Source organism: Borostomias antarcticus (genome assembly GCF_949987555.1).
Source record: "Borostomias antarcticus genome assembly, chromosome: 1".
NCBI classification, from domain to species: Eukaryota; Metazoa; Chordata; class Actinopteri; order Stomiiformes; family Stomiidae; genus Borostomias; species Borostomias antarcticus.
This window is the reverse complement of record NC_140234.1, coordinates 26606083-26623321: the sequence shown is the minus strand read 5'-3', so window position 1 is coordinate 26623321 and position 17239 is coordinate 26606083. Positions and strand designations below refer to the sequence as shown.

General features: G+C 43.7%; 1 protein-coding gene across 1 annotated transcript in view; it reads left to right on the top strand.

Annotated features, from left to right (window-relative positions):
* Positions 1–6661: 6661 nt before the first annotated feature.
* Positions 6662–17239, top strand: part of grik4 (glutamate receptor, ionotropic, kainate 4) — a gene marked incomplete at both ends in the record, with an annotated part of 186394 nt that continues 175816 nt past the window's right edge. Inside the window, one exon of the mRNA XM_084441735.1 lies at positions 6662–6749. Within this exon, the coding sequence (XP_084297861.1) occupies positions 6662–6749 (88 nt within the window). The remainder of the gene's footprint in view (positions 6750–17239) is intronic.

The window sequence follows — 17239 nt, the reverse complement described above, 5'->3', positions numbered from 1 at the left end:
CTATTGGTCAATCACGTTACCCACTTTAGCTATATAGCTACTGGCAGCATCAATGAACATTGAAAACGGAGATCTTGAGTAGGCTATTTGTTAAAAATTGATTACAAAATGAAGTGGATTAAACGAGTTTGGGTTACGATATGAGGTAGGTCTTTTGTGATTAATTACCAGTTATGGCTGTGCGTTTTACTTTGCCTAGATTTAATCGGTACTCGAGAGCGTTAACTTTGCTTCCTGGAGCGGTGGGCTAAGGCCTAGTAGGCTAGTAGTAGCCTAAACACTGATTAGTGAGGGAGTAGGCTATTGAGTGCTGTGCCCTAAGGGGGTGTATTTTATCGTTCTGTCATTCCTCTTCGTGGTGCTTGGCCATTGTTGTCATATAATGGCTCTGTAGTTTATTTAGTGTGTCCCTAAAAGCTTGGTTGTTTCTGTATGTTTTTTGCATATAAAAATGCCACTGCTCAGCGCCCTTCTGGTGCTGTGAAACCTCCCATCAGGGCATGCTTTGAAAGCGCATCCCTCCCAAAATTGTGCGCGCTGCGCACTTGCTTCGCTGGTCCTGACTTGGTCTAGGAGCCACCAGACGCCAGGGCTTAGTTGTCTTGATAAAAACATTTTAGTAATTACAATCGTTTTTAACGTGTTTTAACTTTACCAAGACAATTATCCACCCAGGGTTTAGGTTCTCAGGTCACCCCACCTATCTGGAGAGGAGAGTTGGCTGGTTAAGTGACTCGTCAAATAAGGCTGAAGATGCTAGTTTCATAAGCTGCAATTTTCTTTTGGGTAAAACTTGTTTATTTGTTTGCACAACAGGGATGCCCTTTTGCATGTACAGTACTTTGAATCACTTATGATGGACTTGATAGGTTTAGTGTTATTTTTATTTAAAAAGGTTTAACAAAAATGTTTTTGCATATTCTCCATATAACAGCAATCAACTTATTTTGACAGTTTTGATGAATTCTGAGCAGTGAGGAGACATTCCAAATGGTAAGGTAGACAGACAGACAGACAGACAGACAGACAGACAGACAGACAGACAGACAGACAGATAGATAGATAGATAGATAGATAGATAGATATAGACTTATGTCAAAAACACACAGAGGTAGGTGTCCGTGAGAACTTAGAATAACAATGAGAAATGAGATATCCCTCTAAATCTGGCTGAAAAACGACTTAAAACGGGCTTAAAAGCACCTAAACAATTTGTGTGTGCCCCCCCTAACATATTGAATGCCCCCCCTGGCATTTCATTCTGGAAACGGGTCTGAAGTGAGGAAGCTATTTCGTGTCTAAAGACGTTTCTAAAGATCATATTACAGAGGCATGTGAAATACCACAACAGGCCTATGCTCTCTATGTAAGCACAACTAGCGATTCATCAAGACAGATTGATGAAACAAACCGTTTCGCGCAGAAAATACATTTTTAGAAGCTGCATTCTCGTTGGCCCCACCACCGCCATTACATGGATATACTGGCTCGCGCTGGATTTTAAATTTCTTCTACATGCCTCCGAACTACACCAAAGTGATCTCGGTGAGTCAAAAGTCTTATAATATGTCGTAAATAAGGTCCAGGTTGTCAAAAACGAGCATTGTCCTTTAAGGATATGTACAGTAGTGTATCTGACTTCCCTAAATGAGATTTCACTGGAGCATCTAACACTCTTCACTAAGCAAGGAGATATTAATACACTGTTACACTAAGCAAGGAGATATTAATACAGGGCGCACAGTTACACTAAGCAAGGGGATATTGATACACTGTTACACTAAGGGGATATTAAAACAGGGGGCACTGTTACACTAAGCAAGGATATATTAATACAGGGGGGACTGTTACACTAAGCAAGGAGATATTAATACACTGTTACACTAAGCAAGGAGATATTAATACAGGGGGCAGTTACACTAAGCAAGGAGATATTAATACAGGACACAGTTACACTAAGCAAGGAGATATTAATACACTATTACACTAAGCAAGGAGATATTAATACACTGTTACACTAAGCAAGGAGATATTAATACAGGGCACAGTTACACTAAGCAAGAGGATATTGATACAGGGCACAGTTACACTAAGCAAGGGGATATTAAATAATACAGGGCACTGTTACACTAAGCAAGGAGATATTATTACAGGGCACAGTTACAGTAAACAAGGAGATATTAATACAGGGCACAGTTACAGTAAACAAGGAGATATTAATACAGGGCACACTGTTCATCCTTATTGTGTTTCCACCTTTTCCTTTCTTTCATGTACCCAACCCCTTCTGTGTGTAAAAGTAGGGAAAATGTGAAAATCTCTCCTCTATTTTATATGGTTCCATGTGTTTTAAATGTTTTACTGTATTCCCTCTAATCAGAATGTATTACTTTTATGCTGCTCTGTAGTTTTTCTCTCTATTTGATGAAGGCCTACTGCCTCCTACTTTATCACTTGTTGTAGGCTCTGTATATAAAGCTCTGTATATAAAGCTCTGTATATAAAGCTCTGTATATAAAGCAATTTGTGCTGCAGTTCATGTCTGAAATAAATCAAGTTGAATAAAGTTTAACATCATGACCATGGTTATTCTGCAACCATCCCACATCTGCATGCGTTCATTCTCATCAAATACACACACCCAAATGATCTCATCAAATACACACACCCAAACGATCTCATCAAATACACACACCCAAACGATGCCTCAGGGGACATCAGCAATATAGCCATTGTTCAACACAGGGATAACTGACAGACATGGCAACTGACACATGTAACTCGTCTGGAAAGGGAGGCTTCTGCTCATGTATATCAAGGCGTTTCCCTGTCACTCGTGTGAGATATCATGGCTGCTAGTTATTGATCGTTATTTGCATCAGTTGATGTTTTCAGACATTCTGCACTTTTTGGGGGGAATCACAATGGGCCTGTCACTGGTGTTTCATATTTGTAATGGCGAGCAAAGCTATTTAATTTGTTTAGCAAGGCAAGGCAAGGCAAGGCAAGGCAAATTTATTTATATAGCACATTTGAGCCACAGGGCAATTCAAGGTGCTTTACATGAGACATTAAAAGCATTAAAACAAAAAGCAAGACATTATAGACATTTAAAACAAAAGGCAGGACAAATTAAAAGCATTAAAACAAAAAGCAAGTCATTATAGACATTTAAACAAAAAGCAGGACAAATAGAATACAGGAATAAAAGTTACAGTGCAGTATACTGATAAACATAACTAGCACATTACATACACATTACATACACATTACAAATGAATGGGACATAACGTTATCCTACATAGAATAGGTATAGGTACAGCAGGGGAATGGGAGATGTGTGGATTCATCCCACAATTAGTATTATAATTATATTTGGCCGCCTCATTTCAGTGTTCATTTTTAGCATTATTGGTGGGGGTGAGTAGGACGCCGCTTGTTTGGGAGCATTCCATTTATGTGGAACAATCGATTAGCCTGTCATTGATTTATTTATTTTTCAGCACCGAGGTGGTGGACAGCTCCAGTTAAGAGGCTTCTTACCAGCCTTCTTTAGCACTGTCCTGAGAAGGGCTCTAAGAGACACTACTAATTTAAGGCTCTGTTTTAGCTAATCTGTTCTTTGGAGTGATCTTAACTTTTTAATAACGATCTTAAAGGACCTCATTGTTTGGGAAACGCAGCCCTTGTTTCTGATGAGCGTGGATTATCTAGACTGGTGAATGAAGCCCTTGTTTCTGCTGAGCGTGGATTATCTAGGATGAGCGTGGATAATCTAGGCTGGTGAATGAAGCCCTTGTTTCTGCTGAGCGTGGATAATCTAGGCTGAGCGTGGATATTCTAGGATGAGCGTGGATAATTTAGGCTGTTGAATGAAGCCCTTGTTTCTGATGAGCATGGATAATCTAGGCTGAGTGTGGATAATCTAGGCTGGTGAATGATGCCCTTGTTTGTGCTGAGCGTGGATATTCTATGATGAGCGTGGATAATCTAGGCTGGTGAATGATGCCCTTGTTTGTGCTGAGCGTGGCTAATCTAGGCTGAGCGTGGATCATCTAGGCTGGTGAATGAAGCGCTCCAGAGGCAGGGGCTCAGAGTGCTGAAAACAGAAACATGAAGCTGTGTTTGACCGCAGAGGTCCTAGTCATGCTGTGTTTTACCACAGAGGTCCTAGTCATGCTGTGTTTGACCACAGAGGTCCTAGTCATGCTGTGTTTGACCACAGAGGTCCTAGTCATGCTGTGTTTTACCACAGAGGTCCTAGTCATGCTGTGTTTGACTACAGACACCGTCCTAGTGATGCTGTGTTTGACCACAGAGGTCCTAGTCATGCTGTGTTTGACCACAGAGGTCCTAGTCATGCTGTGTTTGACCACAGAGGTCCTAGTCATGCTGTGTTTGACCACAGAGGTCCTAGTCATGCTGTGTTTGACTACAGACACCGTCCTAGTGATGCTGTGTTTGACCACAGAGGTCCTAGTCATGCTGTGTTTGACCACAGAGGTCCTAGTCATGCTGTGTTTGACCACAGAGGTCCTAGTCATGCTGTGTTTGACCACAGAGGTCCTAGTCATGCTGTGTTTGACTACAGACACCGTCCTAGTGATGCTCGGCGCACGCGTGTCTCCAGGCCCTGTGGCTGGCGGTACGATCTCGCTGCATCATTGCCAGTAAAGCTGTATCTGGTTCCTCTTCCGCTGGGTCCCTCTGGAGCTGAGCTGGGGTCAACATCAACTTCAGCCCCTTTCAACTGTCCAGTCACTACACGGACCAGAGGGCCCTCACACAAGACCAAGGAGACACTTTCCCATTCATGAATTGAATTGTCTGGTCACTTCCACTATTGACTGTATAGCAATTCAGTTTGTACCCAACACCCTGCGGGTTTGTTAAGAGGAGGGAGAGAGTGGACTGGTCTGGTGGTCTGGTCTGGTGGACTGGTCTGGTGGACTGGTCTGGTCTGGTGGACTGGTCTGGTGGTCTGGTCTGGTGGACTGGTCTGGTGGTCTGGTCTGGTGGACTGGTCTGGTGGACTGCTGGTGGACTGCTCTGGTGGACTGGTCTGGTGGACTGGTCTGGTGGACTGGACTGGTGGACTGGTCTGATGGACTGGTCTGGTGGACTGGTCTGGTGGACTGGTCTGGTGGACTGGTCTCATTGACGATGCATTACTGCAGTGGATCCTATTGACTACCAATCTCTTGTCTCGCTGAGGCTTCTCTCTTCTCTGATTGGTTATTCAGCCAGGTGCTGTGGAGCTGCATGGGGCTCTGAGCATCCTGTCAGGCTGGTTTGCTGTAACTGCTTTTAAAGTGAATTGATTCAGCTTTGTGTATGTTTTACTCTTCCTGTTGTGATAAGTGAATTAGTGTTGTGTTAGCTTGTTAGCATTACATGTTAGCCAGCCTGTCCTGTGTTCAACCCAGAACTAAAGAGAAGGAGAAGGAGCTATGGTACTTCTGGTGGGTTAGGGTTAGCGTTAGGTTAGGGGTTAGGGTTAGGGTTGGCGTTTCAGAGACTCAATTGGTTCCCTGTTAGAGACTTGTCATCGTCACCACCCAGTGAAACTTTCTATTTCTTGATTTGGATCCCCATGAGTTGCTACAAAGTACATTTTAATATTCCACTTGCTACTCTAACAACTACTCTTGCTAGAATAATATTATGATTATCTATAAAATCTGATATTAACATTATGTTGCCTCAAGGCTTGTCCCACAATCTTGTTTTTTTCACTTTTTTTTTTTTTTTTTTTTTTTTTACAAGCATAGCATTTGCTACCTGACATGCAGAGCATTCTAGAAGGTACCACTGGAGCCTCCAGTACTTTCACTGCCAACTCTTAAGATAAACATGGACCCGGAGCAGCCGTTCAGAACCTGCTACAGAGAGAACCAGGGGCCATAGTGAACAGATCTATAAGTCTCAACCACGTGAGTGTGAAACCAGGCAGCCCTGGAGCAGGCGTCTGCGCTGGCCTTGCGTCCTCAGCGGTGGGGCGGCACGGTGACGGTGGTTGTCATCTGCATACAGTGCTCAGTTCTCAGGAGGAAAAGCTTCTGGAAAGCTTCTTGATTTGTTGACAGACCCGTGTGCCTCGCGCTGAGCCCAAGCCAACACGACAGGTGTGGAGGGTGTCAGAACGGACGCCATCTTGCCTCTCATCACAGACGGAGCTCGTGGGTCCAGATATATGAACGTCTCAATGCAAACATCATGCTGCGTGTGTGTGCTGTGTGCTACTGGTGTGTGTACTGGTGTGTGTACTGGTGTGTGCTGTGTGTACTGGTGTGTGTACTGGTGTGTGCTGTGTGCTACTGGTGTGTGTACTGGTGTGTGAACTGGTGTGTGCTGTGTGCTACTGGTGTGTGTACTGGTGTGTGTACTGGTGTGTGCTGTGTGCTACTGGTGTGTGTACTGGTGTGTGTACTGGTGTGTGTATAGGACATGCGTAGTGTATGTCGTCTGATCTATAATGTTTTTTTATATATAAAACACGTAACACCTTACACATTCAAGTGCAATTCAGCTTGATATCTAACCCATGCTGTGTGTGTGTGTGTGTGTGTGTGTGTGTGTGTGTGTGTGTGTGTGTGTGTGTGTGTCTCTACAGGCGGGTACAGGGGCACCCCCGGGCAGGACCCATGAGGATCTATAGAAGATGCGGGTCGCCTGGGAGCCGCTGCTCTTCTCCTTAGCCATGTGGGTGACCTGCGTCTACTGCGCTAGCCCGCTGTCCTTCAGGATAGGTGAGTACACACACACACACACACACACGACCAGCGCCTGTGTCTGCTGCGCTAGCCCGCTCTCCTTCAGGTGAAGACTACTACTGCACCACACACAGACCTACTACTGTACGCACACTCTAGAACATACTTCACACTCTAGAACATACTTCACAGTATGTATGTAGTAGATGACTACCATGTCCATTGCTTTCCTCCAGAACAGGTAGGTATAGAATATGCCTTAGCGTTAATCCCCTCCCACAGCAGGCTTTCTGCATACACACCCCTCTAATCTGATGTGTAACAATGCCATCCGTGTTCTGTGTGAGCGGCTACTGTACCTACCACAGCAGTCTGTGCCCATGTACGTACTTCCCTATCACCCTTAAAGGAATAACATGGTGGTGGAACATGACACATGCCAGTTATCTTTAGGTAAAATCAAAGTGAATATGTCCATAAGTGTTGTTATTCTGTCATTTTTAAGTACTATAAAACACATTTTTATATGCCCAAATTTCCCCCTCTCCAAGCTATACATGGATGTGATGCTTCCAGAGATGTGATGGCTAACCCATCTGTACACGTCATAATAAATGGCAGACATCACCAACAGTTCAGACACGTGATATTAAGAAAGCACGGTACATTTTGAATAGGTTTCAGGTAGGGACAATAAAATAATGGAAGGTCATTGTAGGCCAGACTGAAAGTCTGGGGTGTGTCGACCTCCTGGAGATGTCATCCTGTTATAAATGAGGTTAGCACAGTCAGGGGTTTTGCATAACTCACTCTTCACCTGTCTTAGCAAATCCTTGGTTCACCGACTACAACTGGTTCAAAATGCTGCTGCCCGTTTACTCACCAGGTCCAAAAAATCCTGCCATATCAGCCCCATCCTAGCCTCCCTGCACTGGTTACCGGTACACTACAGGATCTAGTTCAAGATCCTGTTGACTACATTCAAAGCACTCAATGGCTTATCCCCCGCATACATCCGCGAACTGATCCCACCACATCAAGCCACCCGGTCTCTGAGGTCCTCTGACCAAGGTCTCCTGGCAGTCCCCCAGACCTGATTAAAAACCACCCGGTCTCGGAGGTCTTCTGACCAAGGTCTCCTGGCAGTCCCCCGGACCCGACTAAAAACCACCCGGTCTCTGAGGTCTTCTGACCAAGGTCTCCTGGCAGTCCCCCAGACCTGATTAAAAACCACCCGGTCTCTGAGGTCTTCTGACCAAGGTCTCCTGGCAGTCCCCCAGACCTGATTAAAAACCACCCGGTCTCTGAGGTCTTCTGACCAAGGTCTCCTGGCAGTCCCCCGGACCCGACTAAAAACCACCCGGTCTCTGAGGTCTTCTGACCAAGGTCTCCTGGCAGTCCCCCAGACCTGATTAAAAACCACCCGGTCTCTGAGGTCTTCTGACCAAGGTCTCCTGGCAGTCCCCCGGACCCCACTAAAAACCAAAGGGAACCAGGTGTTTGGGGCCCCAAGACTTTGGAACTCGCTCCCCCTGGACCTGAGGTCCGCAGGGACAATAAATATGTGACAGCGGCTGGTGATTTGGTCCGCAACTCGGCAAACCCCGAAATGCGCTAGGGGGCAAAATAAATTAAAAAAAGTTTTTTTTTTTTTTTTTGTATTACCAAAGTTGAAGTTGTGAAGAACCCACTTACTATAACAGACAACAGTTTTAGGTTCACGAAATATGTATAATTAGTCTGCAAACTAAGCTAGTTTTTAGCTGATTTCGAGTCGGGTTTGGGGGCGGGCAGATCGATTAGCATGATTTGGTTTCATTGGCTATTGCTTCCGGGTTCTCCGCCCCCCCACCCTTCCCCAACACGCCGGCTTTGTTTACATTCAGTCCCAAGTTTAACCATGGATGCTACAGCTTTTGCTAAAGAGAAGACGGGGATGGCATCCAGGACATGGAAAGAGTTTTAAGAGCAGCTAAAACTCCAGCAGAGCAGGATTCGTTCGTACACAGAGTTTTATTCTTGATGACCTGTGATACAGAGATGACTGTATCAACAAAGCAAGTTGCTACCAAGGGAAAGTTGCGTCGAACGACTTACCAGATTCACACCACTGTTGTCTGCTGCCAAGCATTCTGCTTTGCTTTGGGGTAAGCTATCTTTATACTATCTGTGCTGTTTACATTGCATTAACGTTAGTCGTTTAGCAGTAGCTCCTTTCTAAACAAGTGACTAAGTCTAGCTAGCATAACAAAGGCACTAGCACTAACTAACAAAGGCTAGCTAGCTAACGTTAGCTAACATGCTAGTTAGCTGAGCAGTCCCTTCGTTCCTAAACTAGCCAGCTACCTAGCACAGGGACATGGCTATAGCTAGTGAGCTATCCCTTTGTTCCTACTGTAAACTAGCCAGCAAGGCAGCTAATATCTAGCCAGCTGTCTAGCACAGGGACATGGCTAGCTAGTGAGCAAGCCCTTTGTTCCTAAACTAGCTAGCGAGGCAGCTAATATCCAGCCAGCTGCCTAGCACATGGACATGGCTAGCTAGTGAGCTAGCCCTTTGTTCCTAAACTAGCCAGCGAGGCAGCTAATATCTAGCTAGGTAGCTATATTATCGAGAGAAACAGAATGAGAGAGCATGAGAGGTATGGTAGTCTGACACCTTTGTTTTTTGTTTTGGTTACAGGATGAGCAAAAACAAGCTCCAGGCCTGTGAAGATTTGCAGCTCTCCCTTGGCCCCTCCATACCAGCCAGCAAGAAGATCACTATGCACTACAGCTTTGATTTTGCACAACAGGTGAGAATACGTTCATCCTATGATGAGTGTGTTGTGATGTGGTAGGGTTAGGGTTACAGGTGTGTTTTGGATTTTCAATGCATCTCATCTTTTCCTTTTCTTCCTATTTTTTCCTTTGTCCAAGGTCCACTTCCTTTCTGACCTTCTTCAGCCAGGACCCATGTACTTTTTGACTCCGCGCACGTGTGGCATTTTTGGTGTCTGCTGTGAGGGGATGCCGAAGCAGCAATGCGGTCATCAACTACGTGCATCATTTCTTCAACAACTATGGAGTTGGAGAAACACACGTGGACCTACATTGTGACAACTGCCGTGGACAAAACAAGAACAATTTTGTGCTGTGGTACTGTGCTTGGCGGACCATGCACAAGCTTCACCTCCGGGCACTCCCACAGATTACAAGTTACCAGCACTTCAGGCAATTATCATGCATTAGCTAGTCTATTTAATCAACACATTCTGGTACTATTTTATCTATATGGAGTGCCAGTACTGTGGGCAATAGTTTAATGTACTTTCTTCCTTCTATTCTATTGCAGTTTTGATGCTTAGAGACCTGGCATGGTTGTGGCCAGAGAACACTGTGATGCACTGGCAGTCGAGTTTCAGCTGCTGCGCAAGCCTGATGTCCTGCCCCCCAGAGAAGGTCTTCTTGTGCAAGCCCCACCCGGACTGGACATGGCCAGACAGACGTATCTCTTTGACAAGATCAGAGAGTTCTGCTCTGATGAGGGACGAGACGTCACATGTCCGCCGCAAAACTCCACAGCAGCTCAGAACAAGATCATCAGGACGGACAGCACTGCAGGAGAAAGGCCACAGCCTTTTCCTGTTTGTATACTGAAGCGTTGCTTGTTCTCTTGCACAGACTTGCCCACACCTTAGTATTGAGCTGGGGACTGTTATTACTTTGTTGTACACTTGATCACAATGAACACTATGCACCTTGTCTATAAAACAGACAACTGACTGTACACTTTAACACTTAGACTGTTGCCTTTTTTTGTACACTTTACTACTTATGCTTGTACTTTATATCATGTATGTGACAATAAAGAACGTTACATTTGAACTTCATCTTATATTGTGTTGTGAATGCAGTTGAGAGCAAGATTAATACTGACTCAAAGAGTGTGGGGTCATCAGTGAGAGAGCACCCCACTTGGCAGCCACTCTCAGTTAATACCCCAAGTTGACAGCCACTCTGACAGATAATGACAGATCGTCCAGTGGGGGAGTGGCTGGGGGTGGGGTTACCAGGCTATTGTTCATGCCCATTACCTGGTAGTCAGAGGTGTGAAAATGTTGGAGAACTTTGGAGGAGGATTTCTCAGCTAAGTTGATTTGGCAGTACTAGCATTCAAATAAGCATATCTTCTTCAACTATGTTCAGATTTCAATGTATGAGACCTCATTTGAAAGCTTACAATCTGCACTTTCGTAATCTGTAAAAAACTGAAAAATTACCTTTGCCTAGTTGAGGACCAAATTACCAGCGGCGGTCACATATGTTCAAGGGGCACCTGAGAACACACCTGTTCAGGCAGGTGTTTGAGCACTGGTATAAGGGCCTTTGAAATTGCCCACTCTTTGTATAGTTTTTTGTTTTACTGTGTTGTATGTTATTTATTTTACTATGCACTTTTTGTCACCTGCACCTTATGTGAAGCACTCTGTGCATTCGTACTCACTTACTTACTTAGCCCTGAAGCGCGGGACCTGGACCTCCAGAGTCCCAGTACTGGAAATGTAGTTAGTGATCTGGTTACAAGAAAAGGGGACAAATTAGAAAAGCGATTAGTAATAGCATCATTATTTTGCATATACAAAACCGCAGAAATTACAACAATAGGCTATTTATCAGTAAGTCTACATTATATCGAATTTAGTTTGAGCAAGAGATAATCGGGAGATTCTTGGGGAGACAAACTGACTTCTAACCAACTTTTACTTCGTAACGTTGCCTATTGGCCTATACAACACAGCGTACTCACAACAGTTCTGGTAAGCTATCCCTTCTGAAACCTTACAGCACAGTTTGCACCTGATTCTGTGTTTAATGCCAGGGAAGGCTACAGTATGGTGCGCTGTGTTTCTGCCATTGCACAGGAGGGATAACGTTACCAAAAGCAAATGCATTGAGAGCTACCGTTAGCATGCTAGGATAACTAACACAGCTAACGTACCAAACATTAGGCTAGCTCACGTCAACATGCTGGATAAAGACAGATAGCTAGCTGGATCAGACAGCTTTTTAAAAACTGTTGCTAATTACAGCTAACGTTATGGTTCGTTTATCTAACATTAGCTAGGTTGGCTACTAATCAGACACGGAGATCATGGTAAAAACTTCCCAATTTGTATGACAACCACAAATACAATTATAAAACATATGTACAAATTATATAAAAATTAGAGGTGGGCATCATTAAGACTGCAACTATTCAATTATTCTCTAGATGAGGAGAAAGGGTTCAGAGCTGCCTTACTGTGTTGGATAGATGGTGAAACGGCGCAAAGACAGCAGGTGTGCGAGCCATTTCTGTTGAGGGCAGGTGCAGGGGAGTGGGGGAGGGTTTTTCAAACTTTAGTGTGACGTCAAGAAAGGAAAAAACGTCACGAAAGGGGAGCATTTTCAACCCTAGTGAAATTGGATTGAAAATGTTAAGCTTCCAGTTTCTCCAAATCTACAAAACCGATATATTTAATGTTTTTATTCTTTCTTCAATGTCCTCTTGTGCAAATAGCACACAAAAAGTGAAAATGACCATGTTATACCTTTAACACAGGAGCAGACTGATATACAACCCCACAGCAAGACTAATATTACCTCTCTGTGTGAGGTTCTATGGACTGTGGGCTTTACTCTGAAGTCTAAAGACTCTAGGAAAGCCGCTTGTAGTCAGACAACAATGTTCATGTTCACAGAGGCTGATCCGTAGTGCTGATCTCCCTGGTTCAGCTTCACACTGTATCTGTATGGAGGGATTTTCCTTCATCTTCCAGAAGACATGCTGGGCCGGGACGCCTGCAGGACGGCATATCTGGGTGACTAATCTCCTCGTATGAGACGGAACCAGTGAGGGAACAGGACAACTCTGACAAGATACTCTAATACGGGAAGATAAACTCCTCATGTGAGACGGAACCAGTGAGGGAACAGGACAACTCTGACAAGATACTCTAATATGAGAAGATAAACTCCTCATGTGAGACGGAACCAGTGAGGGAACAGGACAACTCTGACAAGATACTCTAATATGAGAAGATAAACTCCTCATGTGAGACGGAACCAGTGAGGGAACAGGACAACTCTGACAAGATACTCTAATATGGGAAGATAAACTCCTCATGTGAGACGGAACCAGTGAGGGAACAGGACAACTCGACAAGATACTCTAATATGAGAAGATAAACTCCTCATGTGAGACGGAACCAGTGAAGGAACAGGACAACTCTGACAAGATACTCTATATTGAGAAGATAAACTCCTCATGTGAGACGGAACCAGTGAGGGAACAGGACAACTCTGACAAGATACTCTAATATGAGAAGATAAACTCCTCATGTGAGACGGAACCAGTGAGGGAACAGGACAACTCTGACAAGATACTCTAATATGAGAAGATAAACTCCTCATGTGAGACGGAACCAGTGAGGGAACAGGACAACTCGACAAGATACTCTAATATGAGAAGATAAACTCCTCATGTGAGACGGAACCAGTGAGGGAACAGGACAACTCTGACAAGATACTTTAATATGAGAAGATAAACTCCTCATGTGAGACGGAACCAGTGAGGGAACAGGACAACTCTGACAAGATACTCTAATATGAGAAGATAAACTCCTCATGTGAGACGGAACCAGTGAGGGAACAGGACAACTCTGACAAGATACTTTAATATGAGAAGATAAACTCCTAAACTCATAAAGTCTTTCGACGTGCATGGGCATCCCGGCCTTCTTTGCAGAGATCTTCTCGGAAGCGGATATTCATCTCACTGGAGATTCTGGCATTCTGGTACTTCCAGACCTGGTCCCGGACAATTCTCATGGAGAACTGTATAATGGTCTGGGGTTAGTCTCCTCCTTCCCCCTCCTCAGAACATTTCTTCTTTTCCTTAGGGTTCACATTTTTCAACGGGGTATGTTGCATTTCAGGTCGTGAGCCATTTTTGGTCACTTCCTCGTCATTTTGGAAACTCATCGCGGTAGCCTTATCGCTGGAGGCGAGGTGGAAGAGTGGTAATCAAGTTCATTGGAGTTGCTAGCTCCATTGCAAGCTTCGTTGCTAGCTCCGTCCATCATCATAGGCTAACACACTAATAAACGATTTTAAGATGTGCTGAACTTGTCAAACTTGATGTATGTACTGAGAATATGAAGCTACTTCTTATTAGAATCTCTTGACTGAAAGTTTAAAGCTATTTGAAGATTGTTTCAAAATCTGGTCTGAGAGCCTGTATAAAGTTCGACCACTCACTCCGCCATCTTGGCACGCCAAGATTTTTTACTGAAAACATAGACAACTAGATATGGTGCTCAGAGAGCACATACCTCTGCCCCTGAATGCATTTCATGGCTCTGTGTGTGCCAAAATTAAATGGGTTCTCAATTGGCCCATGCTACACCCCTCCACTGAATTTCATGAAAAGCAGTCTGGCAGTTTTTGTGTAATCCTGGTCCAAAAATGAATGGAGGTGAATGGCCATCCAGGTGTCCAGTGTTCGGGGGGCTCATGATTCATTGGGGAGGAGGTCAAAATGACTGCAGGTGAATTGGTGGCTGTATTTGGCTGTCTCTGTGGCGCCCCCCTTGGGTCACAGCCGGTGAGGGGCCATGTGGTGCACTCCGGGCTCTCCCCCCACATGCCCCAGACCAAACCGAGTGTCTCTAGCACCCCCACACAGGGAGCTGGCTTTAAGTTTTGTTTAACTTCTAAGTTTGGTTTTCATTTGTGGAGCCGGCCCATGATTTGGATCTGTTCCAAAATTTAGTGGGTTGTAAGTTGGCCCATGCTACACCCCGCCACCGAGTTTAATGAAATTTGGTCAGGTAATTTTTGCTTAATCTTGGTTCAAAAAATGTGTTTGGCTGTGTTTGGCCGACCCGACCTCTGCTTCAGATCCGATCCAAAATGTAAAGGGTTCTAAGTTCGATGATGCTACACCCTTCCGCCGAGCTTCGTGAAAATCAGTCCAGCAGTTTTTGCGTAATCCTGCTAGCAAACGCACACAAACGCACGCCACCGAAAACATAACCTCTCATCCTGCGCTTTCGCTGGGGCGGAGTGACGTAGATTTCCTTACACCAATTAATACTTTTAATGAGGAGTCCAACTGACGAGAGAGTGGCTTACACACCAGGGTTATAATAGTTTTGCTTTTTTCATTAGTTTTTATTTTTATATCGTTTTAACTTTTTGTGTTCAATTTCAGTTTAGTTTTAATTAGTTTTTAAAGCAGATTTGCTAGTTTAGTTTAGTTTTTATTTTTTGATAATGCTTAGTTTTAGTTTAGTTTTTATTAGTTTCAGTATTAGTTTTAGTTTTTTTTTTCTGCGCTAGCCTCGTGAGACCATCCTGATCTCATGAGCTCATTTTGTTTCACTCTGTGCAAAACAAACCATCTGGCGCACGTCAGGTTACTTCTGCGCAGGGGCACAGCTAAAGAAATAATGGAGGATAGATTTAATATCCACCCAAAATACTAGGCTTATGTATGAAATGAAAAAGACTAAAACTAAGGACATTTTCTCTACAATTTTAGTTTATTTTAGTTAGTTTTGTAAACACACAATACAGTTTTAGTTAGTTATCGTTTTTTTGTAAAGCCTAGTTTTTATTTTTATTTCAGTTAACTAAAATGTTTTTTCACACCTAGTTTTCGTTTTTTAGTTAGTTTTCGTTAACTATAATAACCTTGTTACACACATGATGTTGGATTTATTATCATCAGGGTTGATTGCAGTACAACAACTGGTAGATTGAATTCCATCAGTATATAAGGCCTTCCAAAAGATCACTAACAGCGTAATATCAAAGGTGGGAGGGGTGTTTGCCGATATCAAGTGGTAGAGAGATTGCAAACCTCTATGGTTTAGGAAACAGAATCAGACCTGGGGCCTCATTTATAAACATTGCGTAGAATCCACGTAACTAAGTTAGCTTAGCTAAGTGATTACTAAAATATACGCACAAAAAATCTCCGATTTATAAAACGCTGCGTATCACAACCCGTGTTCACTCAGGCACGCCTACGCCAGCTGCCCTTTATAAATCACAATCAACACTTAACTTGGCGCACGTGAACGCGCGTTCTGATCACACCCCAATTAACGCCCACAATTGCCTATAAATGGTCAGTGATACGCCTATACATATGCAACGATAATGGAGCCGAGTGCAAAAGGCAGAAAGAGAAAGATACATTTTACCGATGCGAGGTGGAGGTATTGGTCAACGAGGTAGAGACGCCGCAAAAGTATCTTTTCGGAACGATGATTTCACATGTGCACGACTGATAAGAGCACCTGTTAGGCCTGAGTGGTCTGTTAGATAATGAATTATCTATCATGCAGGCTATATTGGCATTCCTTTAGTGCGGTAGGCCTTATTAGGTGGCTGCTTATATCCAAACTGATAATCATTATAAGCCTATAGTGTTGTTGCATGGGTAATGGGGTTTGGATCTATATTGCACGTAATCTAATGCTTCACAGGGTGGCCCATGAATAAAATGCCTAACTTATCAACGTATAAACGGGTCAATTTACAATGACATCCATAACAATGCAAACATGTAGGCCTATAGTGACTACTTAAGGCAAGTATCCCCAATTTAACTGTACGACAGATCTGAGGGTTCTTTGCAGCAGCCAATTTGTGTATTTTCCGGGATATCATGCATTTCACATACTTTCTCAAAACATTCTGTAGGCATATAGAAGCTGCGTGTTCTAATGGATGTTGCGGGATAGCCAAGCACATATTAGAACATCTGTGCCAAGTCCCGGCATATCCAAGGCCCCGTGCGTCATGGCCTACTATAATCCAGCTATATCAGTGCCTGTATCGAGGTCTTGTAAATATATGGGGTCCATGGATGAGTTTCATGTGATTCTAAAGGGTAATTATTGCTATACACACATGACGATTCGGCAAATTTATAATCTAACTTGCTCCCTTGTGTTTTTACAACTTGGAGACGCATCAACTCCATGCGCTGTTTTGCGCACAGCTAATTCTACCAAAGCGGCATGTGAGCATTGGGATGACATGCGTTTTTAGGCCCACATTCCTCGTATGCCTGCTACATGACAATCATACGACAATATGAGGATATATGATGATGTACAATATAGCCTAATGTAGCCTACAGTTGCCTCAAGTAGGACATTTCCATTCACCGCTCAACATCATTGTTGCGGCTTGCCTCAGTGGTCATTCGGGTTTACATAAAAGCCTAATCAAATATAGGCTATAAATACATAAATACATTAACGAATGAATAGGTGGATAATTAAACATACGAATAATTAACTAAATAAATGATTAACTGAATAAATATACTTCAACGCCGAATGCAACATTTGTTTGGTGCGGTATAGGCCTTATAGTTGTAGGCTATCGACATACGGAATCATTACTATGATAAGCCTATAGGCTCGTGTCGTGTTGTGTTATCAACGTAATATGTGGCTTTTATTCATAGGCTACTGCCCGTGATGC